At 33.1% G+C, this 26,256-nt stretch overlaps 3 protein-coding genes across 8 annotated transcripts; 1 reads left to right on the top strand and 2 right to left on the bottom strand.

The window, feature by feature from the left end:
• The first annotated feature begins 255 nt into the window (after positions 1–255).
• LOC111308650 (two-component response regulator-like APRR5) lies at positions 256–5,977 on the top strand. Of its 6 annotated transcripts, none has more exons than XM_022907169.2 (9): positions 630–689; positions 903–953; positions 1,512–1,673; positions 1,893–2,023; positions 2,131–2,286; positions 3,685–3,850; positions 3,946–4,252; positions 4,417–5,197; positions 5,448–5,977. In XM_022907169.2, exons 3-9 carry the CDS (start codon positions 1,547–1,549, stop codon positions 5,577–5,579), a joined length of 1,800 nt encoding a protein of 599 aa, XP_022762904.2. In that variant the 5' UTR covers positions 630–689; positions 903–953; positions 1,512–1,546; the 3' UTR covers positions 5,580–5,977. The 6 variants fall into 6 exon arrangements, with proteins under 6 accessions (XP_022762876.2, XP_089621745.1, XP_022762885.2 ...); XM_089765617.1 differs by lacking the exon at positions 630–689 and adding an exon at positions 1,050–1,126 and having other exon boundaries at positions 934–953; XM_022907141.2 differs by lacking the exon at positions 903–953 and having other exon boundaries at positions 256–689.
• Positions 5,978–10,828: 4,851 nt separating this feature from the next.
• LOC111308666 (uncharacterized) lies at positions 10,829–12,111 on the bottom strand. Its single transcript, XM_022907181.2, has one exon. The coding sequence runs from the start codon at positions 11,907–11,909 to the stop codon at positions 11,028–11,030; it is 882 nt and encodes a 293-aa protein (XP_022762916.2). The 5' UTR covers positions 11,910–12,111; the 3' UTR covers positions 10,829–11,027.
• An 8,204-nt stretch (positions 12,112–20,315) lies between these two features.
• On the bottom strand, positions 20,316–21,810 carry LOC111315962 (protein TRANSPARENT TESTA GLABRA 1-like). The gene has a single exon (XM_022917987.2). It carries the CDS (start codon positions 21,639–21,641, stop codon positions 20,610–20,612), a length of 1,032 nt encoding a protein of 343 aa, XP_022773722.2. The 5' UTR covers positions 21,642–21,810; the 3' UTR covers positions 20,316–20,609.
• Between the last annotated feature and the right edge of the window lie 4,446 nt (positions 21,811–26,256).

Raw genomic sequence — 26,256 nt, 5'->3', positions numbered from 1 at the left:
TTGACCCTTTAGTTTCCTTTTTTTTTTTTTTTAATTAATTTTGGCAAACGTTAAACGACAGCCCCAAAATCCAATGACTCTGAACTTTGACGTCCTTCCTTCCAGATAGCTGACGTGACTTACGTGGGCCATACAATGCAGACTTAAAAGATATTTTCCTTGATCTTAGGTTAGATATTTATCACCGTTAGATTAGAGTCTGTTTCCAACTTAATTCATTTTGTTGCCGTCCGATTAAGGGGACTTTCGTTTACGATATATTTTTTTTATAAAAATATCAGGTAGTAGATCGATGTAGATTTTAGCAGAAGAGAGATAGCCTTTCGATTTCTCTGCTTTGCTTTGCTTTCCTTTCGTCGCTGAGTTCAGAGTAAAAAAAATAAAAATTAATACACTAATACTTGGTGGTAATAGGTTTTAGTTGGTGAAGAAAAAAAGCATGGGTAAGGTTGTGGTGAGTAGCGAGGAAGTGGAGGAGGTGAAAACTGAGAGTGAAAGTGAGAACGAAAATGGGGAGTTCCATGGGAATAAGGGGAGGAAGAAGAATAAGCCAGGGAGTTCTGCCTCTGGGGAAGTGGTGAAATGGGAAAGGTTTTTGCCCAGGATGTCTTTGAGGGTTTTGTTGGTCGAAGCTGATGATTCAACCAGGCAGATTATAGCTGCTCTTCTCAGGAAATGCAGTTACAGAGGTTAGTTTCCTTTCTTCTTCTTCTTCTTCTTTGACTGGTAATGCTTTTATCATTTTTTTGTTCTTGAATTACTACTGATTTATCTTTTCAAAGTACGGAAAGGGTTTTATTTGAAGCATTTTTATCAGGGAAAATGCCCTTTAATTTTTTTTCAATTGCTTCAGCCGTCATGGGTACTTATTTGCTCCCTTTTGAGAATCGTCTCTGTTTCAGGACCTACTTGCTCAAGTTTTTAATATGTAAACACAGGCCTTTCCATCAGTGGTAATGTGAATTTGATCCATTAATACAGCTGGTTTTCGATTTCAACGTAGTGAATTTGAGCTAGCATAAAAAATCTTTCTTTTCCCCTGTTTTCAGTTGCTTCGGCGTAAATGGACACTCTAAACTTTAGAGAGATAGTATGATAAGAAGGAAGGAAAATGGAAAGGAAAATTGTAAGTGACCTTTCTGTTTGTTACCAAGGATGGAAAATATAAAGAGAGAAAGAGTTTAGGGATAAAATTGTAAATAAAATTATTAATTTAAGTTAAATGATTATTTTCTTCCATATTTGGAAGGATTGGATTTGGAGAGAAAGAAAAGGTGCAAATCCAGATTGAATTGAATTAAGTCCACTCAAGGATACCTACTTCATATGCAAGATTCTCTATTTAACATTTCGGCAACATAACATGGTTAGAGATGGTGGTTCAAGCTGTTATTTTTACTTTTTCCAATCCTGGAAAATGGCATTTTGATTCTTGCTTCAAATAAGTTGTTTAGAATAATGATATGCTGCATTTGGAACTGAAAATGGTTTTTTTTCCCCTTTTTGAGCAGTTTCTGCTGTTCCTGATGGCTTGGAGGCATGGGAGATGCTGAAAGGAAAACCCCAAAACATAGATCTCATTTTGACAGAAGTAGATTTGCCATCCATATCAGGATTCGCTCTTCTTACACTAATCATGGAGCATGAGATTTGTAAAAGCATTCCTGTTATAAGTACGAGAAAGAGACTGTAATATTCTTTAGACATTTGTACACTTGCTAGGGTTGTGGTTGTCTACTATGGGTCTATAACAAAGCAATTTAAATAAATTTTCTTGATGCTGTAATATTCTTTAGACATTTGTACAATTGCTAGGGCTGTGGTTGTCTACTATGGGTCTATAACAAAGCAATTTAAGTAAATTTTCTTTTTCTTTGGGTGTGATTGTGCAGTGATGTCCTCACAAGATTCAATTAGCACAGTATACAAATGCATGTTGAGAGGGGCTGCCGACTACCTGGTTAAGCCAATAAGGAGAAATGAGCTGAGAAATTTATGGCAGCATGTATGGAGAAGACAATCAGTATGCTTACTTCTTACACTTTATTTCCCTCTCTTTTTTGCAGTTCCTTTGAAGTTGTAGTTTGCATTTTTATTCTGTACCTGATTTATATCTGTTGTTCAAATCAGTCAACGGTTAGTGGAAACTCCCCCCAGGATGAGAGTGTTGCACAGAAAAAGGTTGAAGCTACCTCTGAAAATAATGCTGCAAGTAATAATCCCAGTGGTTTCTTGGTTGGTGTCCAAAGAAATAAGGAACGAACTGAGAAAGGGAGTGATGCTCAGGTCAGTGCTCTTCATCCTCATATGAGCTTTGTTTTGTGATTGATCAGCGCATTTCCTATGCAGAGTATTTGCCTTACTCTTTACTGTTTTTGTGTTTGGACTGATTAAGCTTATCTGAAATTACTAATTTGATGTGAACATTGAAAACTCTTTTGTCATCTTCATTACTGATTATTAATAGGAGCAAAGAGTAGCATGCAAACCCTGGAAGCTATTAAACTTTGAATTTTGTAACCTAAATCTGGCACAAACATTTTAACAAATACTGCTGATCGTGGAAGACGCTTGGGATGAATGTAGATGCTCTACAATAAAATGCCTTGCTATATTCAGCTTACGTTCATCTAATCTTTACTTCTAAGAATATTAACAAGCTTGTTTTGAATGTTGGGCACATTTGTCATATTTCATTGTCATTTAACTTGTTGACAACCCTATAGCTAATTTAGATTTCTCATGGAGTAGCCAAAAATGGTTCTCGTTACACTTGATGAAGCCTCGGTCATATATGTATTGATGAGGTCACTCATGGTCAAAAGGAATTTTCTTTCAGTTTAAGTTGGCTTTATGAAGTTTGATATAGACTGCATGTTAGAGATTTTCAAAAATAAAATATAGGATTATTGGAAAAACAAATGATAAGACAATTATTTAAATTAAGAGGAATAAAAGTTCCATGTAGTTGGAGTTAAGCGGCTAATGGACCATGGGCTTGGTTTTTCAAGTTTGGTTGGTTTTGCATTAATTAAATAATTAATATATACTAATATTTAATTAATGGTACTTGACATTTGCAATGCAGTAAATAAAATATTATTTTATTTTAATTCAAAGTTCAATTAAGTGTCTGATTAATTAAGTTTGTCCAAAAATAGATAGACAGATGATTTTGTACAAAAACAGACAGACAAGTTTGTTCAAATCAACAGTTATTCAAAATCAGATAGTTTTTGTTTATTTAAAATAGACAGTTATATCTGATAAAGGGACGCTTAATTGTTTATATAAACTCTGATTTTATGAAAAATACAAAAACACCACTCAGAACTCTCCCTCTTTTTCATTAAATTTGAGATTTCCTTTTATAAAGTTTTGCTGCAGAAAACTTTATAAAAAGTTCGGTGATCTTGTAATACACTAGTGAATCCTTGGTGGACTGATTTCATCAGTGCAAAATGTAGTCAATCGCCAGGTTTCATTGTATCCTTGAGATTTATTGTTTGCAACCCTTTTGCACACCTACTAATTAAATAATACGGAGTGGACAATAAAACTTTAAGGAAAGTGACACTGTTACACATCTTGGAGCCTTTTCTCAAAATTTCAGATTTACTAGAAGCAGAAATTTCAGATTTTCAGTTTTTTGTACTAACACAGCATGTTTGTTGTCTCTTGCAGAGCTCTTGTACAAAGCCAGACATGGAAGCTGAGAGTGCCCACATGGAAAATATGCAGGAATTTTCACACTTGATAAAGGGAAAATCTCTACCAAGTGAATTGCAGAAGCACAAAACTCATGCCAATTTCAATAAGAAACTACTCATGCATGAGATGGCAACTGCGGGTGAGACACTAAATTTTGAATTTTGGCATTGTGTTTTCTGTTCAGTAGGAGAGCATCTAACCTTCTCTCAATGTCTCAATCAAATTTGTAAGCAGTCGTCGATGCATCCAAGGATGCCTACACAACAGCTGTGTACATGGGTGTTGAACAGGAAAGCCAGATGAGGGATACTAATATCCCAGTTGAGGCTGGTGATGTCCTTGTTGATTCACTAAGAGAGGCTATTGACTTCATGGGAACATTTAATAGAAATTGCAATCCTTCAAAAAATAGCACAAGCAAGTTTGATTTTTCTCCTCACTTGGATCTTTCCTTGAGAAGATGTAATCCTAATGTTTTTGAGAATCATGTTACTCAAGAAAGGCCTACTCTCTGGCATCCTAATTCATCAGCCTTTACAAGGTTGGTTGCTATTGTATTTGGCATTATCGTCTTGAGAATTTAGCACAAATTTTTTTTTAAGTGTTTTAGAACAAATGGATTGAATCAGAGTTTGCTTTTGCATGTGTTATAGCCGATAATTGCATTTTTTTAGTTGCTAATCATACCAATGATCCTTAATGCAGGTACACTAGCAGACCATCACAGCCCCTGCATTCAACATTGACATGTGTCAGTGATCAAAAGAAAGAGTCCATGACTAATTCTGAGAAGATGCTGTCCAATATTATTTCTGAATATAACTCGGATACTCCCAGTCCCACACTAACTTCTCAAAGAAACATGATCCCTTTGGCGACTGGAGCTACTGGTCAATTGAAGCAAACTGAAGTAGCAGTATCATGCATGCAACAGAGAGTATTTCCTGTCCCAGTACCAGTGAAGGGTATAAGATTGAATAACCTGTGTGATGGCCATAATTCTGTAATTCCTCCAATCTTTTGTGCGCAGTCAAGTTCATTCCCAATGCCAAGTCCAAGCTCAGCCAACCAACAGGAACCTGCCTTTCGTGTGAATCCTTTTCGTCATTCCAGTTTTGAAACTAACTCCTCCAGACAGTTGTATGACCAACTTGCCTCCAATACAAACCAGGCCAACCAACCTTTGCACAAGCTGGAGCAAAAGTTGGATTCTGTTGAGAATAGACATATTTCTCCTACCACTGATCAGAGTGCAAGCAGTAGTTTCTGTAATGGCTCCTTAAGTCAGCTTAATGGTATTGCATATGGAAGCACTGGTGCAAGCAATGGCAATGTTGATCAGGTTGCTATTGTCCGAGCTCCTACAGAGAGCAAGAATGATGACAGTTTTCCCAGTCCTGGTGGAAATTCACACCGTTCTATCCAAAGAGAAGCAGCTCTAACCAAGTTTCGCTTGAAGAGGAAGGATAGATGCTATGGAAAAAAGGTACAGAATTCTCTCACCAGCTGCCATCATTATGTGTTTTTGTGTTTACTGTTATACTACTGTGTATACTAGAAATACTGTTATAAGATCCATTAACATTATAAGATACTCATGTTGCATGAAAGTAATAAGTAATTTTCTGGTGCTACTCCTCAATGCAAAGTAAAATGTAGAACCATGTACAAATCACATTCACATAGATTGCGCAACTTAGAAGCAGCTAAGTATTCATGCTGAATTCTTTTTACAGGTCCGGTATGAGAGCAGAAAGAAACTTGCAGAGAAGCGCCCAAGAGTAAAAGGTCAGTTTGTTCGTCAGGTGCAGGCTGATCCTATGCATACAGAAGCCGAGTGTCATTATGGCAATTCATCTGATGGCTAGTTACAACTTTGTAAACTAAGGAGAGCAAAGGTTCAAATTTGCTTGGATTTTTAGAAATGATATCACTGCTATTGCAGCCTTTTGTTTTGTGAAGCGCGAAGAAACAAATAGAGGGCAGAATTCTAAAAATGCTTTTGCACATATCCGTATCACATTATGATTGTTGACACAGGTTGCCATGTGCTTATTGTAAAATAAGATTTGGATCTTTGAGTTAAGAGTTTTCATCCCTGTTTTTCACCGGGGTTGCCTGAGTCATTTTTAATTGGTTACTTCGTAGATTTGTTCATTCAACAATGCTAAGTTGCAATTACCATACAAACGTAGTGCAAGTACAAATCTAGTGTAATCTCATTTTCTTATCATCAGCTGGAATACAATAGACAAGTTCACCTCAATCTTGATTTTCCAAAATCATTTTCTATGGTTGAAATGCTAACGTTCCCCAGCAACATTAGAATTTGAATTCTTGCTTGCTCTTGATCACTTTTGATTAAGCCAATAGTCCAATTAAATCAAATGTAATCCCCGCTTTATTCAACACAAACTGTCATGTAGAACTAAACATTCGATACCGATGTGACCAGCCCATGATTCCAAAACCTATAGACAGGCTCTCTCTATAAGGACATGATATGTTACTAAATCCAGGGTAGCACTTTCTTGCACTTTGCTCTGCTTTGGCTCTTGCTCGTCTGAGTTTGGTTGTTTATAGGTTAAAACTTTAAATTAATCAATCAAACAATGAAAAGAACAGGACAATACTCCGTAGAATTATATTAGCTTTTTAATGAAGTCACATTTACTTTACAAAGCCTGCTTTCAGCCTTCTCCCACAACACCCCACTAAAACCAAAATAAATAAATAGAGGAAACAATGATTTTAGCCTTCCACTATCCATTATCATCAACTCCATCAACAGATGTTTATCTCCAAAAAAAAAAAATCAAAGAAATAGAAAGTTGAAGATCTTTTTTTTTTTCCTGTTAAAATGAGAGTCAGGACCAAGCCAAAATTTGGCCCCAGAGCAAATATATATATATATATATATATATATATATATATTTAGGAAACGATGAGAAATAATCAAAATCATTACCTAAGAGTCAATAGTCTTGGGGTCATCCACTTTTATCATTGATTGAAGGGCTCTAAAACTTAAAAAAGTTTTGTTAAAGCAAACCTTTTCTTTTCTCTAATTTCAAACGTCTGTGCAATCGAACCCAGACTGTAATAATATTCCTTTTAAAGATCCTAATTAGGAGGGTCCCTTGGCGTATATATATGTAACTAACCTGACTGACTAATGAAGCTGATCCACCAAAAATCCACGGCTGAGTGATGTGTTGGCCCAGAATCAAAATTTTTATGAATTGTTTATACCCTTTTCTCAGCGGCTACATAAAGACACCCAGAAATCATTAGGATGATTCCTGGTTATTTTGAGAAAGTCAGTTTTACAGATTCTTCATGTCTCACATGCTTCTTTTGTACCCCCCTGTGCACTGCTCAATAATACAAGAAACTTTTATGTACAACTTCAAAACTACAGCTTTATGTAAAAAAGCTCATGATTTCCATGCACTCCTCATATCTAGATTATCTGTTGATTCAAAAATCATGTTAAGCAAAACCAATTTTGCTTTCACTAAACAAGTTGGCTAATGGAAAAAGAAAGAAGAACCATAACTTAAGAAGTGACATAGTAAGCCCATATTCAAATCCCTGCAACTCCTTCCTATCTCCAGCTGCGACCTCCTTTAAAAAAAAATAAAGAAAGAAATGGAGATGCCACTGGGCCTCTGCACTACATCCAATCGAATAAAAAGGCTATGGCTACTCTCTCTTAAAGCTCTTTTAAAAGCCTTACATTCCTTTCAATTATTCTAGAAGTGTTTCCCATTCCAGGTTCTGGTTAATAAAGCTAAAAATGATATCCCCGCATCCCCCCCTCTCGATGACCATGTCTGCATATACTAAAACATATCTTCTTGTGAAGTATTCAGCGTATAAAACTTGTACTTCCAGCCTGTTGCATGGTTCCTTGAGATAGTACCATGAATGTGTTCATGATTTGAGAAGGGGTTCTTAAACCTAATGGGGGGATCTTGAGACCCATGATATATTGAGCATCTATGGATGAGTGCCAATTGTACTGTGGTTGTGGTCATAGCTGGTAATCACCAAGAAGTAGTCTTTTGGCTCTGTAAGAACAGAAAAAAGGTGAGAAAATGCTGAAAAATATGATCAAATGCTTAGAGGAGATCATTGTAGATGCTAGTTTCCCTGATTCTAATGTGAAAGCAGTCAGATTTGTCTATCATTGAGCGATTCTAAAATGAATATATATTATATTTGCAAGAAAATAAAGTACCAACATGTTGCTACTTGATTTGCTTTTGGGAAAAGGTTAAGCACTTAAACTCCACCACAGTTGGTCATTGCGTGACCATCTCATCAGATAATTCAGATTTGCTACATCCACAAAGAGACCAAAGCAAGGAGTATGGTCTACGGATCCAGTGGTTGGAGATGTATCATTGACATCAATTCAACTTACAAACATTGATTTTAAAGGCATATTCGAGAAGTTAGTGAGTGAATATCTTCTATTAGCCACTTCTCACCACCGGAGGAGCTACCAATCAGAAGTGCGAGAGCAAAGCTATTGCTGCTTTTATTTCCAATTTCTCCCTTCTTTTCAGTATAAAGAAACCATGACATGAGAATAGAGTAAGTACTCAAGTACTGAGATTTGAGTTCTAAATCTGCTACTACCTCTTAAAAGTGGTTATATAAACTGAGCCTTTATTAAGCCCATCGCCACCCTTCCCTAGCATCGTAAAACCTTCTCTCTCTTCCCCTCTCTCTCCCTTCTCCCTCCAGCAAATGTCTCAAATCCTCTCAAAATCTCCCAAACACTATGCCAAGCAAGGACTAAGCATTGACAAGTCCTACAAGAAATTATTTTTTGCATTCTCTGCATTTTTTACCATAGTTTTAGCCTTTATATTCCTCATCTGGCTTAACTGTGTTTCTGTCATGGCCTTTGGACCTACTGCCCCAACAGGTCCACTGAGTTCAATTCGAGGGACTCAGTGTTCCACTGCCGTGTGAGATGATGTTAACTAACATGCTTGGCAGTTGATATTTATCAGCTTGATTTTCTATAGTTTTCGCTGTTTTATGTATTGTATTCTGTAAATTAAATTTAGTTCATCAGAAAGATTGAAACATAAGGATTGTACTGTTGTAAGTGATAATGAAAAGCTTGTTTAGATTGTTTATCGTATCTTAACTTCTACTTTTATAATTCTGGCCTGATTTCGCTTTGCACGTGCTTGGTAGACAATTTAAAAGAAGATTCATATCTCCCTTTTTTGTAGAAAGATGAGGAAGGATTGTTTCAACTTTGCTTGTTTGATTGTTCACCGAGCAGGAAGAAAGACATGTAGATATCGAGATGACGGTGGATGAGATTCTAATCGGAAAGAAAAAATAAAAAAAGGATGCAAAAGGCCGTAACTAGGTTGCTTTGGTGGTTAAAAAATCATCAAAGTGCATGTCAACGCTTTACCTTTAATAATTACAGACCATTCATGGTGGCTATCTAGACCAATCACATAGCCGCCAGCCCAGACCTGCTGGGCCCCTTTGCTTCCTGGATCTTTTCTTTCATTTCTGTCCCTATCGACGAACATGAATACTTCAATATACATAGAACAAACAAATCCAGAAGCAGGTTCATTATACCTTCCTTTCCTCCTAAAGAAATTTTGCTATGAAATACTCTTAAAATTTTCTTTCTTTTTCTAATTGCAAAGTCTTTGTGAAACAGTCAAAAGACATCTAGTAAAACTTTCTGCAATTATCAAAGAGAAAAACCGAGATGGAAGGAGAAATAAAGTACCAGCCCTTTATGCAGTGCATCTTTTTGTAAAGGGGAGAGATCAAACGTTAATGGAACTAGACCTAGATACACTAGTTGTTTCATGCACCTATTTTGCAACTAGTAATTGATTTCTTCAGTGAAAAATGTATAATACAGACAAAATCAATTCATACTCAGTGCTCTCAAAAAAGCAGTAAAATTTAAAGAGAATGAGGAACTATTTTCAAAAGTGACCAAACTTTTTAAGGATATGAAAAGCTGGTGATATCTCACCTGATGATCAGTTACAATAATCTGAACGATGAATTCCTTAAAGAGGAAATACTTTAAACTTACTTTGCTTAAGAGGAAATGCTTAAACTTTTCATATGAAACCTCAAAAGAACTTATTCAATAAACTCTTCAAACATAAGGATACCTTGAAACAGAGCTCCTCTCAAATGCATATGGAAAGAGAGAATTCATAGTGTTATGGTCAATTGTAACATTGGCATGTATATCACTCAGCATTTGACTATTGACAGCATATTAGATGAAAGTGGGGCTCAAAATTGTAGTAGCTAGAATAATACAGAGAGCTGAATCCTATTAATCATTATTCTAACTAGATATTTAGCGGTTAGGTTTTATTTAACCATGATGCAATAGTGGACAGCCAGCACTTATCAAGTTACCAGCCAATAGCACACTTGTAAATGGCAATCATCCCTCCATCATCCATTATCAAGACTTAGGAGTCCTCAAGCTCAGGAACAAAGTACAAAGATGAAAACGAGTCACAAAGATTGAGCCACTCACTAAAACTTGTGTGAAAAAGAGAAAAAGGTCTAAAAACTAGCTTGCTCAATAAGAAGTTAATTTCTTTTCATACAATTAAATATTTTTAAATTTAAATCTTGTATTTGCTGCCTTACATTCACAAAAAGGCACACTAAATCTACATTGCTGTCACATTATTTCTTCTCGAGTACTACATCAGTATTTGGACGATGCTTGCTGTATCCACTGGTCATATCTGACGTCTACAATCTTAACTTCAATGGCCCTAGGAAACTTATACTAAAAATCTTTTCCCACTAACAGTTCGCAAAAAATATCCATTATATTGCTCAAAGACAACTAAAAGAAACCTCCCTCACTCCAGTATCTGGAACTCAGAAGGTCTTCAAAGGAAGCACGTGTGAGAGATCAGAACAGAAAGAATAAAACAACAAGGCTCTACAATTGCAACAGAAACGTATTGTATGCAATCAAAACTGATACGATGACATAAACTCATTGAGACAACCGCAATGGTCTATACATACAAAATAACAACAAGACATGAAGCTCTGTATTTGAACAATGACTAAAAACTGAAGTATGCAATTCTGTCGTTTTCATATAAATTGTTATATATAGAAATCAAATATTCCTTTTACCACACAAAAACAGGTACTTTAATGCCTTAGCCTCTCAGCTTCAAGCCAGGATCAAATAACAAGAAAAAGTCAAACAAGAACCCTTATTATATTCCAAGTAATTCAACTAAAATTCGGAATCCATAAGTGAAAATTCAAGAACAAACCGAGTCAGAACTAACCCATTTCCAGTAATGCTTCCTTACAGACACCGCTTTCTCCAATCTCCTAGTCCCATCAAAATCCTTGTACTCATCCTTTTCTTCAGTACAAAAATCTTCCTCAGGCAAACCTTCCACCCAAGCGTCCACCGAATGTAAAACATAACGTGCTGGCAAACCCGGATATGACACCGAATTTCGCTCCTCGAGTTTCTTTTGATAAGACCCCGGCACAATTCTCACGACCCCAGAATCAATTATCGAACCAAGCTCTTCTTTTACTGCACGAGCCACGGCTTCTTCAGGGGTTTCATGGGGCTTCATTTTCTCTGATAATGGTCTAAACCGATCCCTGACACTACCATCCGACAATTCTTGCCGAGATTCGACGAGGATAAGGTTGTCTTCGCCGAGTATACGAACTGTGACGACATTAACTGTACGGAGTGGAGGGGAGGAATCGACAAGAGATGTCTCACCTTCGGAGAGTTCCAGCCAGAGATTGTGGACGTTTTTGGTTCCAGGTTTGACCCCCCAAGAAGTCAGCGAATCAGAGGGTAAGCGGGGTTTGAGCCAATCGGAGAGAGCTTGTGGGGTAGCAAAGGGGGTCCTGGAGTGAGACATGGATGGAATTTTGAGAAAGCGGCGTGGGTTTGGAGGGAAAGGAAGGAGTTTGGGGAGAATGGTATGGTTGGGCTTAGGGGAAGAGAAGAGCACAAGCAGAGAAATTGCAGTTAGGAATATGTCAGGGAGACTAGCTGTCGGCTTGGTAAGGTAGAAGTTTGATTTGGTGTTGGTTTGGGCATTGTTTACCGACTGTGGCGGCCTTGACATGTTACTGACAATTATGTCTTGTTGAAGCAGCGTTATGTTCATGTACGAGGAAGAGGAGCTGCGATGGTTTGATGGCGGTGGTCAGGTCCATTACAAGGAACAAAACTGGAGAAAGAAAAGGAGGTTTGATTTTGTTGGTTCAGGTATTGTCCAGCAGCCAAGAGAAATAAGCGGTGGGAAATCGTGGGGAATTTTTGAGATCAGATATTCTATTTCAGATTCCTTTGTCTGTCGTGATCTCTGTGGCAGAAGGTTAAGAACTTAAAGACTCACGGTCAAACTGGGCCGCCAAATGCGAATTGATCAGTCTTTGATGAGCCACTTGCCACTACTGTTTCGAAATTTTAGGCCCAAAGCAATCGATTAAGGTCTTAAATTGATTAGTTTTAACAATGTGGTACAAGCGTAGGGTTTGAGTTTAGACTTATTAGTTGTGTCCTGAGACCCTAGGCAAAATGTTTTGCTCATTTGGCAAACATACTCCTTGAAAGTAGCTCTTATTTTCACCTTTTTTTTTTTTTTTTTTTATGAACCATTTCATTGAGAAATGTGTTAAAGTAACAAAATAATAAGACAGAAATAATAATTGTATGTGACTTGCCGATAGTTACGTAATCAATTGAATAAGTATTGAACTCTTAATTTTAATATTTAAAAATTAATTTTTGATAAACTCAAATAATAAAAAAATTGTGTCTCGACTATTTAGTTAAACTATAGTTAGTGAAATACTTACAGCTGCATTACTATGTTTACTTAATGAAAATGCACAAAGTATTTGTGATGTGAACTTTAAAACTAAAAGCATAGGGTCGCAGTAGATAAATGCAAGAATCATTTGTTGTTTGCTTGTGTTTTTTCTCAGTAGATGTGTCTATTAGGAATATGTGAGGTCTAGCCTCATGTAATTAGTTTAAGCTAATTAAAGGTCATGGGTCTTTTACTTTTAACTTAAAATAAAGTCTTAAACAATAAAAGAAGGAGGCTGTGTAAAAGGCGTAAGGAGTGGTACCTTAAACCAAAAACCAAGAGAAAAAGAAAAGTCAGAAAAAATAAAGAGAAAAAAAAAAAAAGAGAGTTGATTAAATAAAAGTCGATCCGTGGTTCGATTGAATTAAAGTTTTATCAATATATTTATGATTCAAAATTCTACATTCTGAACAATGAAGATTGAATTTGAAACTCTTCAAGAACAAATCTAAAGTGTATTTATTAAGTCACCTATTGGATGAGATTTCTCTAATTATCTCTTTAGTTGTTGATTAGTTCTAGTTTTAGTTAAAAAAATTTTTTGTATTTCTATTATTTGATAGTGGAGATTTTTTCTGGTGACCCATGATTTTTTTCCTCTACACTTGAAGATTTTCCTTGTAAATCTTGGTGTATTATATTTTTTCTATGTTTTAAATTATTGATTGTTATCTATTATTGTAAGTTTATTACGATATATTATTTTTTCGTTATTGTGTTTATTGCTTCAGGCTCAACAAGTGGTATCAAAGTAAAGGTTATTCTGAGACATCGATACAAAAATAACCTAAGACAAAAGTAAATTCTATTTAAGATCATGAAAAGTGATATCAATTTCATGATAAATTTGATAATATCAAATTATTTAATTTGAAAGCCTATGATAAATAATCATTTATACTACAAAGATTTGTATGACCTGATATTGGGTAATTCAACTAAACTAGCATATACGAAAAATAAAAATTGAAATAAGTTGAAAGAAAAACGCTGGCTATAATTAGAAAATGGGTTAATGGTAGTGTGTTTTATCATGTAGCACAAGAGACAGATGCACATACTATTTAAGAAAAATTGATAACATTATATGAGAGGAAAATAGGCATGAATAAAGTTATATTTGTTAAAAAAGCTTGCAACTTTACAGTAAAAGAATTGATGATTGGTTATAGAGCACTTGCGTAATTTTTAAGATATATTTAATCGGATGATTACTCTGAAGCTTAAAATAGATGATGAAATGAAGGTGTTGTTCATTGGGTTCATTGCCAAACAGTTAGAATACTCTAATTATGACTATTCTTAATTAAGCTCCTGATTACAAAATGATATTGGAGATAATAAAGGATAATATGTATAATAAAGAAGCAAGACAAAAAGATTTAGACCCTGAAAATCAAGCTTTGGTCATAGAAAACATGGATTGAAACATCAATAGAGGTCAGAACTTAAAAAGTCATAGCAAATTTAAACATAGATTCAAGTCTAGGGATAAAGTGAAGTACTTTCATTATGATAAACTAGGCCATATAAAGCAATACTGTAAAATTTTGAAGCAAGAAATAAAAAATGAAAAACATAAGAGCTCAGATGATAATAATGTTGCAGCAGTAAATTCATATAGTGATTCTATTACTTTGATTTGTACACAGTGATTATAATCATGTTGGTGATCTCGATATTTAGTGGATAGTTACACAAAAGCGACATATCATTGTGTTGTTAAGAGGGAGCTGTTTATAACTTACAAAGTAGAAGACTTTGGTTACACCAAGATAGAAAACAAGAATATGTCGTAAATAGTTGAGATTGATGATATTATTTTACAAACTAGTATAGGCTGTATGTTGACTTTGAAGGATGTTATACACATTCTAAATATAAGAATAAACTTACTTGCTATTTAATATCTTTGATAAAAAAAGATATGAAAGTCGACAAAAGAATTAGCAGTAAAAGCTTCTCAAATGATCTATGATAGTTGCAAAGAGAAAATTATACTACACAATGTATAAAATATGGATGCAATTGAACGATAACCATATAAATATCATTAAGGATGATGATTTAGCAAATATGTGGCATAAGAAACTGGCACACATAAGTGAAAAGATGTTATAGGTTTTAACAAAGTAGTCTCTTATTACCTTGACCAAAGATATGTCTCTTGTTCATGTAATCATTTTTTATTTGGTAAGCATCATAAAGTTCTTTTCGTAAGAGTTTTTTTTTTTTTTTAAATAGATTGAAATGATTTATTTTAATTATGTGGTCTCATTAAAGTTAAGTCATTAGGTGATAGCATATATTTTGTTACTTTTATTGATGATGCTTCACATAAGATTTTAGTATATATGTTAAAAAATAAAGGTAGTATTTTTAAAAATTTTATGCTATGGTGGAAAGGATGATAGGGTTGACTTTGAAGTGTATTTAATTGATAATGATAGAGAATACACATCCAAAAACTTTAAAGAATAATGTTCAAAGCATGAGATCAGGTATGAGATGATAGAACCTAAAATATCACAGCATAATGGTATAGCTGAAAAGATGAATCGTACCATTATAAAAAAAATCAAATGTATGTTGAGGATGGTAAAATTATCAAAGCCATTATAAGGTGAAGCAATCAACATAACTTGTTATTTACTTAAAAAATCACCATCAGTTCTTTTAGGCTTTGACATTCTAAAAAGAATGTGGATAAGAAAAAATGCTTCATGCTCTCACTTGAAAAATTTTGAGTGTAAAGCATCTATGTATGTGCCAAAAAAGTAGAAGTCAAAGCTTGACAGTAAAGTTATACAATGTATGTTTGTAGGAGATCGTAATGAGGAATTTGGCTATAGGGTATGAGATTCAGTGAAAAAAAAGATAATTAAAAGCAGAGATATGATCTTTCATGAAAAAAAACTATAGTAGACCTTAAAAAAAATGAAAAAACTACACAGGTTACTGTTGAGTGTAATATTTTAACACTAATAGGGGTTTCATTAAAAAGAGTCACAGATGGTAGAAATGAGCAAGAAACAAAACTTAAAGATATGAATGAGTCATTCATAGTTAGTGATGAGCTAGATGCAATCAGTTTTGAGCAAATGGAGCAATCCTCTCCACTAGAAAGTATTGAGCAGAGGGAGCTACCTTTGACATCATATGGTGTAAAGTCTCAATCTATGAGATCTACTAGAGAGCACAAGTCATCCACCATATATTAAAGTTTAAATTTTATTTAAGTTACCAGTGAAGGAGAGCTAAAGAGCTTACAAGATGTACGGATTACTCTGAATAAAGATTATTGGTTAAAAGCAATGAAAAAAATAAATGGAGTTATTACAAAAAAAATGATACATATGATATTGTTAAGACTGCATTCTTGCATAGTGACTTACAGAATGACATTTGTATAGATCAGTCTGAAGGTTTTGAAGTGAAAAAGAAAGAGTACTTAGTTTGTAAACTGAAGAAAAGCTTATATAGCTTGAAACAAACTTTACGATAGTAGTACAAAAAGTTTGATTCTTTTATGGTGAGCCACAATTATAAAAGAACGATAGCGGATCCTTGTGTGTATGTCATAAAATTTTTTAATAGTAACTTCGTTATTCTCTTATTATATATTGATAATATGTTAATAGGATAAGATGCTGGTATGGTTCACATGGTGAAAAATAATTATCTAAGTCATTTGATTGAAAGATTTAGGTTCAGTAAAATAGATTTTCAATATAAATATTATTCGAGATAGGAGAGCTAGAAAGCTATGATTATCATAGAAAAAGTATGTTAAACGGATACTTAGTAGATTTAACATACAAAATGCTAAATCAATTAGCAGTCCACTTGCCAACTATTTTTATTTGAGTAAGAAATCTTATCCAGTGACTAAACAAGAGCAACTAGCTATGTCTAATATTCTTTATTTTTTTTACAGTTGATTCTTTGATGTATCTTATGATTTACACATGGCCTAACATTGCTCATGCAGTTGGTACAGTGAGCAAATTTTTTTCTAATCTAAGAAAGGTTCATTGAGAAACAGTGAAATAGATTTTCAAATTATTTGAGAGGCACTTAAAAAATATACTTGAGTTATAGAGTTTCTTAATCAGGTTTAAAAAGGTTTACTGATGCTGACATAATAGATAATCTTGATGGTAGAAAATCTATTTTAGAATATTTATTCACTTTTGCAAGAGAAACTATGTTTTGACAGTCTAAGTTACAGGAGTGTATTACTTTATCAACTACAAAGGTTGAGTATATTGCAACAATCAAAGTAGGTAAAGAAATGCTTTAGATAAAAAAGAATATGTAGTATTTTGTGATAGCCAGAGTATTTTAAATTTGATAACAATGTCATGTACCATATTAGAACAAAGTACATTGATGTTAGATATCACTGGTACAACAGATGCAGTTGAAAGAAGTTCATACTAATGAGAATGCATCAGATATATTAACTGAAACACTTTCTAAGACAAAGCTTAAGCTTTGTAATAACTTAGCTAGAATGGATTCCTTGGCCAAAGTAATTTTTAAATGAAACTGCTATGGTGATAAATCTCTTCCTAATGGGACTTGACGGGAAGATTGTTAGGAATATGTGAGGTCTAGCCCCGTGTAATTAGTTTTAGCTAATCAAAGGCCATGGGCTTTTGACTTTTAACCTAAAATAAAGCTTTAAACAATAAAATGGGGTTGTTTAATAGGTGTAAGGAGTGGCACCGTAAATCGAAAACCAAGAGAAAAATAAAAGCCAGAAAAAATAGAGAGAAAATAAAGAAAGGAGAGTTGGTTAAATGGAAGTCGATCTATAGTCTAATTGAGCTGAAATTTTGTCAGCAAGTTTATGATTCAGAATTTTACATTCTGAATGGTGAAGATCAGGTTTGAAGTTCTCTAGAAAGAAATCCATAGTGTATTTGTTAAGTAACCTATTTAGTGAGATTTTATCAATTGTCTATTTAGTTGTTGATTAACTTTAGTTTTAACTAAAGGAGAACTTTGTATATTCATTATTTAATAGTGAATATTTTTTTTAATAGTTCGTAGTTTTTTTCCTCAACAGTAGAAGGTTTTTTACGTAAATCTTAGTGTAGTTTATTTTTTCTATTATTTGGATTATTGATTGTTGTTTATTGTGATATATAATTTCTATGTTATTGTGTTTGTTACTTCAGGCTCAGTGACAAGATAATGTAGAAAAGATTATGACAGACAAAACAAGACTGCAGAGTTGCTTGGTTAACATATATCTACCACTTATAGAGAGCAAGAAACTCAATTAATTCTTGATTTGGATTCAATCGTGCGGATTCAATCGTGCCAACTGTGGTGAATCATCGCTACTTTTTTCTTCTTAAGGTCCTTTTATTACTATTTTATCAAAAAAGTTAATAATTCAATATATATTTAAAAAATCATTTGATATATTACTATCATTTTTATTAATTTTTAATTATTTATTAAAAAAATTTATTATTTGACATAAATATAATATTAGCTTTTTAAAATTATTTTCATAAATATCAAGTAATTAAAATTTTTTATTATATACAATTTTTAATTTAATATCTTTAATGATTTTTTTAATCATAATTTACCTCATTGTTATCGTTGCGTTTGTATTCAAATGCATATTCCCATCATTGATTTTAATTTTTATGCTACAATAACAATTTCATTATTATAATAATTAATCTTACCTCCATCATTATTTTTAATTTCATCAAAATTAATTTTATCGTCCATCAAAATGGATCCTAAATTTAGCATATCTGCACACTTTACAAGAACTATCTTACAGCCAATTCTTGTTGATGTATGGACCTTTTTTTGATCGGCCGATGTGAAGATTAGATTGTCTGTTTTTGCTTATTCCTGATACGCTGCAAACATGTTATTATGTAAAAACTGGGATTTTGAACTTGGGAGCAAATTAGCTTCCAATGGCTGTACAAGGTTTTTTCAGTAGCAAGACTTTTCCTGTTTCTTGGATAATGAAATACATTCACCAAAAAGGAAAAAACAAAATTTTGAGCCAAGTTGGACCTGGTCACATTATCATGAGGAACGCCTCTGAGCTCCCTTTGGACCAAATTTTGATCTCATTCTAAGTAAGAATCAGCGACCAATGAAATGTTTAATAGTAAACGAATGAATGGAATAATGAGTTGATGTCATGTTTGATTCAAAATTCAAAACAAATAGTGTCATGTTTTGATCAAACTCAAAATGTTTTGATTTTTGTTATTTAAAATATTTATCAATAAAAATTTATGCAATTATGGTACGTGAATATTAATTATTTAGTTGTTTTATAAAAAATAATTAAAATATTAAGAAAGCTCCTAAGCATATAATGATATTTGTTTATGTTACGTAATAATTAATTATTTAAAAATTTCATAAAATTTTTTAAAATATTAAAAAAATGAATTATTTTATTTTAAAATAAATTTTATACTTTTATTATATCTAAATAAATCATCATATTTTTATTTATATCCAAATAAATGAAAAATAATTTATATTAAAAGTTTATTTAATGCGAAATTAAAACTATGAAGACATACATTGGAGTCTTAAGGCCTTAAATTAAGTAAATCTAAAATTGAATATATGGAATATAAATTTAATAATCATAGAGAAGCAGATGTTACTGTGATTAAATTGGATGATGAGATAATACCAAAAAGTAATCATTTTCAATATTTAGAATCAAATATTTAGAGTGATATTGAGATAGGAAAATATGCAAATTATAAGGTTAATGCAGAATGAATGAGGTCGCGAAATGTATCGAGTGCGTTGTGTGATCACAATATATTTTTAAAGTTAAAGGTGAAGTTGTATAAAATAACTATAAAGCCTAAGTTGTTATATGAAACTGAGTATTGGGCCATTAAGCAATAACATGAAAAGAAAATAAGCATAACTAAGAGGAAAATGCTTAATTGGATGTATGATAAGATTGGAAGAAACAAAATTATAATGAAGAGATTAAAAAAAACTAAAGGTAATCCGAATTGCAAAAAAAAAAAAAGAGAAAACCATTTGAGATATTTTAGACATGTAAAACATTTGTGCACTAATTAAGAAAAATGAATTTCTAAATTTAAGAAAGACCAAAATTTCTAAAAATATATCACAAAAGATATGGATGCAAATAATAAAAATAATATGAGGGTTAAAAAAGTTTATGAAAATATTGTTTTCTATATAAATAAGTGACAAAAAAATTTAAAATTATGATCTAATATGATTTTTTTTTTTTTTACTTTTTATATAATCAATCCCAAAATTATGAGATATAAGACTTAATTTATTAATGTTGTATTTAAATACAAATTAAAAAATTAAAAAATTATTTAGATACAAATTAAATTTAAGGATTTTTTAAATGTAAATTAAAAATTAAGAGTTCATTTAAATGCAATAAAAATATAATAACTTATTTAAGTAAAATTATAAAGTTTAAAGTTTTTTTTTATTATTTTAGCCTAAAAAAATTGTGTTTAGTTGAATATTTTTTATTCAAACTTCTAAATGAAACACCAAAACAATTAGAACTTGGTTTTTTTTTTAATTTAAAGTACAATTTTCTTGTTAAAACCTCTTTTCGAGATTCATTCCTTTTAAATGGATATTGGAAAACAATTTACGTACATAACCAATGGATACATCTTCTAATGACAAGAGGGAAAAATGGGGTTTTGTGCACTTGTACTACATAAGGCAGATCAAGCATCCAAATATTAAACATGATAATCAAAGATGCCTTTCACAAGTGAAACTTTAATGGCACTGTTTACTCTTTGATGATAGACCTAATTATTTAAAGAAATTTTACCATAGACTTCATCGGTAGTACTAAGTACTAACAGAATTAAAAGGCTTCAACAAAACGGGTTCTACAATTTGACTTAAGAGCAACACGCTTAAGCACTCTAATACATTTCAAGCAGGGAAATACAGTCTCGAACCTCAAACTTTGAGAAGTTGCATTTTGCTAGAAAAAGCAATGGAAATCCAATCAGGCTGAGCGGATGACCACTGCAACTGATTAATTTCGGAGCCAGCCGAGTACATAGACAAAGGGTCAATCCCATTAGGTCCGGCCACCGTAGGCAACTCCCAAATTAGCGCCTGCGTGTCATCCCCAACAGAACAAATATGCCTACAACTCTGAGGAGCCCAGGCAATCGCATTGACACTCGCTCGGTGCCTCTCCAACTCAGCCACCGGTATTGAGGGTGACCTTATATCCAAGATCACAACTTTATTGCTATCCATTAGAATCGTAGCCATATACCTCAAATCTTGCTTGTTCCAAGCTAATCTTAACAAAGGGGTGTCCGGCTGAGGACTTTCATAAATAATCGTGGAATGTTCTTTGTCTCTTAAATCGAAAATCCTAACGGACCCATCAGCGGAAACGGAAGCAAAAACTCTAGCTTCACCCCAAGCAATGTCGTAAACCTCTTTATCGTGAGCGATCAATTGGGTTTCGACAACGCCCTTTTCGATGTCCCAAATGGTACACGTGGTATCGATGCTAGAGGTCCCAATTCTATTGGGTTCAACATCGTTCCAATCGAAGGAAGTTAAGGGGGAGCAAAACTCGCTGGTTTTGCTGTTGTTGAGAACAGAGAGAGGTTCGATGGAAGATTCTCGAACTTCCCAGAGACGAAGGTAGTCACCGGATGAAGCGAGGAGATCGGAGAAAGAAGAGGAAGGGGATTTTCGGTTGGGTTGGAACATGAGTTTTGTGGGTGGGTAAGGGTGGTCGAAAGAAAGGGTTGGATGGGTTTTGATGGAAAGGGTATCCGGGTCGAAGGAGATCACGTCAACTCTGTTACCGTAGTCTTCGATGAAACTACCGAGAGCGATGCGTTGGTGGTTGAGATTTGCGACGGAGGGCGTGGAAGAAAAAGCCATAGCGTAAATTGGGTAGGGTGATTCGTAGGTTATGGAGTTGTCGGATCTCAGGTGGGATTCTTGAGTTGAATTCTCCATTTCTTTTTCTTTGAGAATGTGCAGGAAAATTGGTGATAACTTTCAGGGTTTATTGGGAAAGTTTTGGGGTGGTTTCAATTTTCCTGGTTGAGTTTCCACGATAATGCAAGTCAATTGTACATCTTTTTGAAGGAATTTTTTATTTTTCACTTGAGTGGGGTTAGGGCCTGCCGTCCATGGTTTTCAAATCACCTGTCATTCAACACATTCAAGTTGAACATGGTCAAGGTCAAAAGACAACCATGAACTTTCTTCTTCAAAACAAGGGAAGAGTCTACAGGGAAGTCTCTGTGCTTGGTATATTATAGTATTGCACTAGAAGTTGAACGATGTGAAAAGGATGCCTAGGGACAAGTAGATTTAAATTACAATAAAATATTTACTATAATATTTAAATTATAAATTTATTAGTTAATATAATATTTATTTTTAATGTAATTAATTTAAATTATGATGTGGGACAAATAAATATTTTTTAAAATATTATTATTTAAAATTAATCTTATTAAAAATAAATGTTATATTAATTAATAAATTTATAATTTATATTATATTAAAATTTTTTAACATTTAATTTTCATATTAAATATTTAGGAACCTTTCATTGTATATATTTTTTTCTATGCGAAAGGACGAAGAGTAAAAAGGGGAAATGGGCCAAATTTGCTAAAACCCAACCACACAATCAGCATAAGAAGTGGTCACATGAACAACTATTTTTTGTGGGGTTTTTTTATAGTTCTAAAGTTTAATGCCTTTTTGTTGGGCCAGCTACCAAGGACTGTTGTTGTCCAGTAATTATGGCCCAGTATCTGCGTGAATCATTCACCCAGTGCGTAGACGAAATGCAATACTGCTAGACTAGTACTACCATGGGCAGCAGTGCTAAGCCACCAGATGACTGAAAAGAATCAGAAAGCACACAAAAGTACAAACGGTGACACAATTGGCGGTGCCGAATTCGGAGAGTTAAAATTCTTAAATTATAAAAAAAAAATTAGAATAAAGATATAAAGTATTTTTTGTATTTATATATCAATATTTAAATTGAAGATTGACATTAAAAAAAAAAATGTAAGAATAAAATGAATATAAAATAATAACATCTGAATATTTTTTTTTATAAAAAAAATAAGAGTTTATAGAATAAAATAATAATATAATCGAATCAATATAATATTATATATATTAAATTAATTTAATATATCATATTAATTTAAAATGTTAAATAAATTTAAAATTTTAAAATATTTTTAATTATTTGCTAACATTTTTAATTAAAGGATTGATCAATATGGTTTTTGGACTTAAAAAAATATTTTTAATAATAATATTAGAAAAATTATAAGTATTAAAAATTAAATTCTTAATTTATTAAATATTATTTTATAAAAATAATTGTATAAATCAATGTATGCTTTTCGATCTACTATTTGAAGAGTATAGATGCAACTAGCGTTGATCAATGTGTTCGGGTGCTTGTGATTCATAAAACCCGATTTCTAGATTACAACATGCGACTAACGACGATGCTTGGTTTCAAATGACATGAAACCTTGTAAACTGCCCTTTTCAGGTGTTTTTGTGCTTTTCACTAGTTCTTTTAAAAGTGTGGCGGTCAGATTGATATCTCCGTTGGTTGAGCTGTCTGCCATCAATTCATGAATAGAACCTGAGATTGGCCAAATCAACCGAAGTAGCAGAATTTTCAAGCTTCATTCAAGTTGCATGTATATTATTTTTTGTTCCTATGCCAACTTAGATGTTCAACAATAAGATTTTTTTTTCTTTATTTTCGTTAGTGTGCTAAGAATTTGGTTTATTAGTAGAATAATCCTAGACTTTTCATCTCTATCAAATAATTTGTTTCATGTCATAAAAAATGTTTTAAACTAATAACAATGAAAGACTAATATTACTAATTTTTTTAAATTAATAATTCTAATTATGGTTTAAATGTGTTGAAGATTGAAAATAAAGATAAGAATGAGTACATAAACGAAACGTTTGGCTAAGAAACATATACTTTAGTAGATATATTGAACCGTATATATATTACTAAATTATTTACTTTTCGTTTTTGAATAATTGTTTTTTGCTAATTTTTTGGATTAATTTAATTTAATTTACTTATTATTTATAATAAAATTATAAAAGTATTTTTTTTAAAAAAAAATAAGATTTGTAAATTTTATCAAAATTTTCAAAATATATTTTTAAAAAATTTTAATTTGATATAATAGTTTAAAAAATAAAAGTCAAAATTAAATTTTTTGACTAAAAAAAATCAAATATGAACAATTAAAATAAGATAGGAGTAATTGTAAGTGGCGGTGCTTGGGTTTTTTTTTCTTCTTTTTCATTAATAATAAACTATAATTTTGATGTTGATCATGAGTTGGACGGCAATTGCCTTTGGGTGTTTTTAATTTAATAAATAATTATTTTTATACAATTTTTTCGAAGGGGAATAACAACACCCTCCGTCTGAAAGAGAACTTTCCCTATAAGAAAGATCTCTGCTATCAAACCGTTATAGAGTACAGATCATTAGGTTAGAAAATGATCATGTTTTAATTGGTGGGAATTTTGAATTTTCTGCTTGTGCTTGTGAAATTAATATCTTTGGGCTTCGAGCTGAGAGTTTGACACCTATGGATTTCTATCCACTCCAAGATTTAAAAGTTAATAAGTCTTTGCTGATATCTCTTGAAACTATTACATTCCATGGATAAGAAAGAACGAAAGAAAGAGAGTTCTGATGTCTAAATGTTAAATTGTGTTGAATTGATAGGGTAATTGTAAGTCATTACTGCGTACAAGTTCGAGAACTTGGGTATAGATTACAAGAATTAATATCAGAAAGCTTAGCCCTGGAAAAAGATTACATAAAGAACGTTCGCGGGGAACAAGGGCTGCATATGGCTGTGAACTATTACCCGCCATGCCCGGAGCCAGAGCTAACTTATGGATTGCCTGGACATACATACCCCAATGCTCTCACGATTTTACTTCAAAACTTGCAAGTTGCGGGCCTTCAAGTACTCAAAGACGGCAAACGGTTGCTGCTAATCCCCACCCAAATGCTTTTGTCATTAACATTGGTGATCAATTACAGGTAATGTAACGCTGATACTTTTCCTTGTGCGCTATGAAGTTATTCATAATTAAACTCGAAAGGAGTAAAAAAAATTTTTAAAGTAAGAATGTTGGAATGAATGACTAATTGCATTTGAGATCCTTTGCTTTAACCTGCCAATGTGAAAGCATGATAGCAAATCAGTTATGACATTGATGATTGCGGGCATTGAGTAATGGGAAGTACAGGAACGTGTGGCATCGGGCGATTGTGAATGCTGATAAGGAAAGGATGTCTGTTGCCTCCTTCCTCTGCCCATATGACCATGCCTTGATCAGCCCTGCAAAACCTCTCACGGAAGATGGGTGTGGAGCTGTATACAGGGATTTTACTTACGCAGAATATTACAGAAGTTTTGGAGTAGGAACCTGGACCAAGAACATTGTTTGGAACTTTTCAAGAACTAATTCCAGCTTCATTGCCTAGTTCTTCTATTCTATCATTTTCTTGACTCGTCAGTTATTGGCTGCTTGCTGCCGGTTAAATGCCATGCGTCTGTTGTACAGAGGCGTTGTTTTTATTTTACAAAAATGCATAACTGCAACATTGGTAGAACGCCCCTTTATTATTCATTGCAGTGAGCCATTTGTCAATGCAGCATATTGATGTATGTTGGCCACCATTTTGGAAGCAGACTGTAACTTACACATATGTAGAACTTCCAAATTTCCGCAGAATGAGGTTTGATTCTTGGTCCACAAAGAAGCATGGGATCATTATGTACTGATGTTTCACTTCCATGTATTATTGTATTCTAGCACATAGGACAAAATTCTGTCATAGAATGGTTATCTTCAGGAGAATATATTATCTGTCAAAAGTGGTTCTTTCTGTTTGTGAATGTTTCAATTTGAGTCTAGCTAGCCACTGACTTTAGCCATTCTGATTTTAGCCACCTTATTCTCTTAGGAAGCGGATGCATACTATTGGATAATGAATATAGTTGCCCTCACACTCGCGGAGTTATCATGCATCTTTTCTTAACCAGATTTGGTAATTGGAGAATCTGTATTACTTCTATACAGTTGCATCAGAACTTAACAGAACATATGCTTTTAGCGTTTTCGTACAATTTGCATATGCAATGTAGGCATCTGTTAAATTGAAAATCTTAATTATATTTCACTAGAGCGACTTATGGAGTAAATACCTCCTCAAACATCTGCTCTTATCCTAAATTTCTAGTCCTTAATAAGGCTAAATAATGCCCTCAGTTAAAGTTGTGATATTTGCTCAAGCTTCTCTTCTCTGACTCGAGGATAAAACTGTGGGCTGCATACCAATCAGTTGGTCAGCCCTGTTTGCTTCAAGTTACTATAAGATAATTTGACAAGGATTTCCCGAGTTTTGCTTAATGAAAATGCCAGCAAACAAAATGTGAATTTATACAATCAGCTTCTTCAAGATTCCTTCTCAAAGTTGAGGCTTTATGCCTATTTAAAGACATTAATCAACTCTTTCTTTAATAGTTACAGA

The sequence above is a fragment of the Durio zibethinus genome, chromosome 9, assembly GCF_047325235.1.
Source record: "Durio zibethinus cultivar Kanyao isolate XHJ-2024 chromosome 9, ASM4732523v1, whole genome shotgun sequence".
In the NCBI taxonomy this organism is placed as follows: domain Eukaryota; kingdom Viridiplantae; phylum Streptophyta; class Magnoliopsida; order Malvales; family Malvaceae; genus Durio; species Durio zibethinus.
The sequence above is the reverse complement of the archived record's forward strand: the minus strand, read 5'-3'. Positions and strand labels throughout refer to the sequence as shown.

What these genes read in the sequence shown, in the direction of transcription:
- LOC111308650 (XM_022907141.2), top strand. Translation starts at nt 440, where the DNA reads ATGGGTAAGGTTGTGGTGAGTAGCGAGGAAGTGGAGGAGGTGAAAACT. An exon ending in AATTCATCAGCCTTTACAAG is followed by an intron (nt 4,253 to 4,416) that starts GTTGGTTGCTAT and finishes TCCTTAATGCAG; the next exon opens with GTACACTAGCAGACCATCAC. An exon ending in ATAGATGCTATGGAAAAAAG is followed by an intron (nt 5,198 to 5,447) that starts GTACAGAATTCT and finishes TTCTTTTTACAG; the next exon opens with GTCCGGTATGAGAGCAGAAA.
- LOC111308666 (XM_022907181.2), bottom strand. Translation starts at nt 11,909, where the DNA reads ATGAACATAACGCTGCTTCAACAAGACATAATTGTCAGTAACATGTCA.
- LOC111315962 (XM_022917987.2), bottom strand. Translation starts at nt 21,641, where the DNA reads ATGGAGAATTCAACTCAAGAATCCCACCTGAGATCCGACAACTCCATA.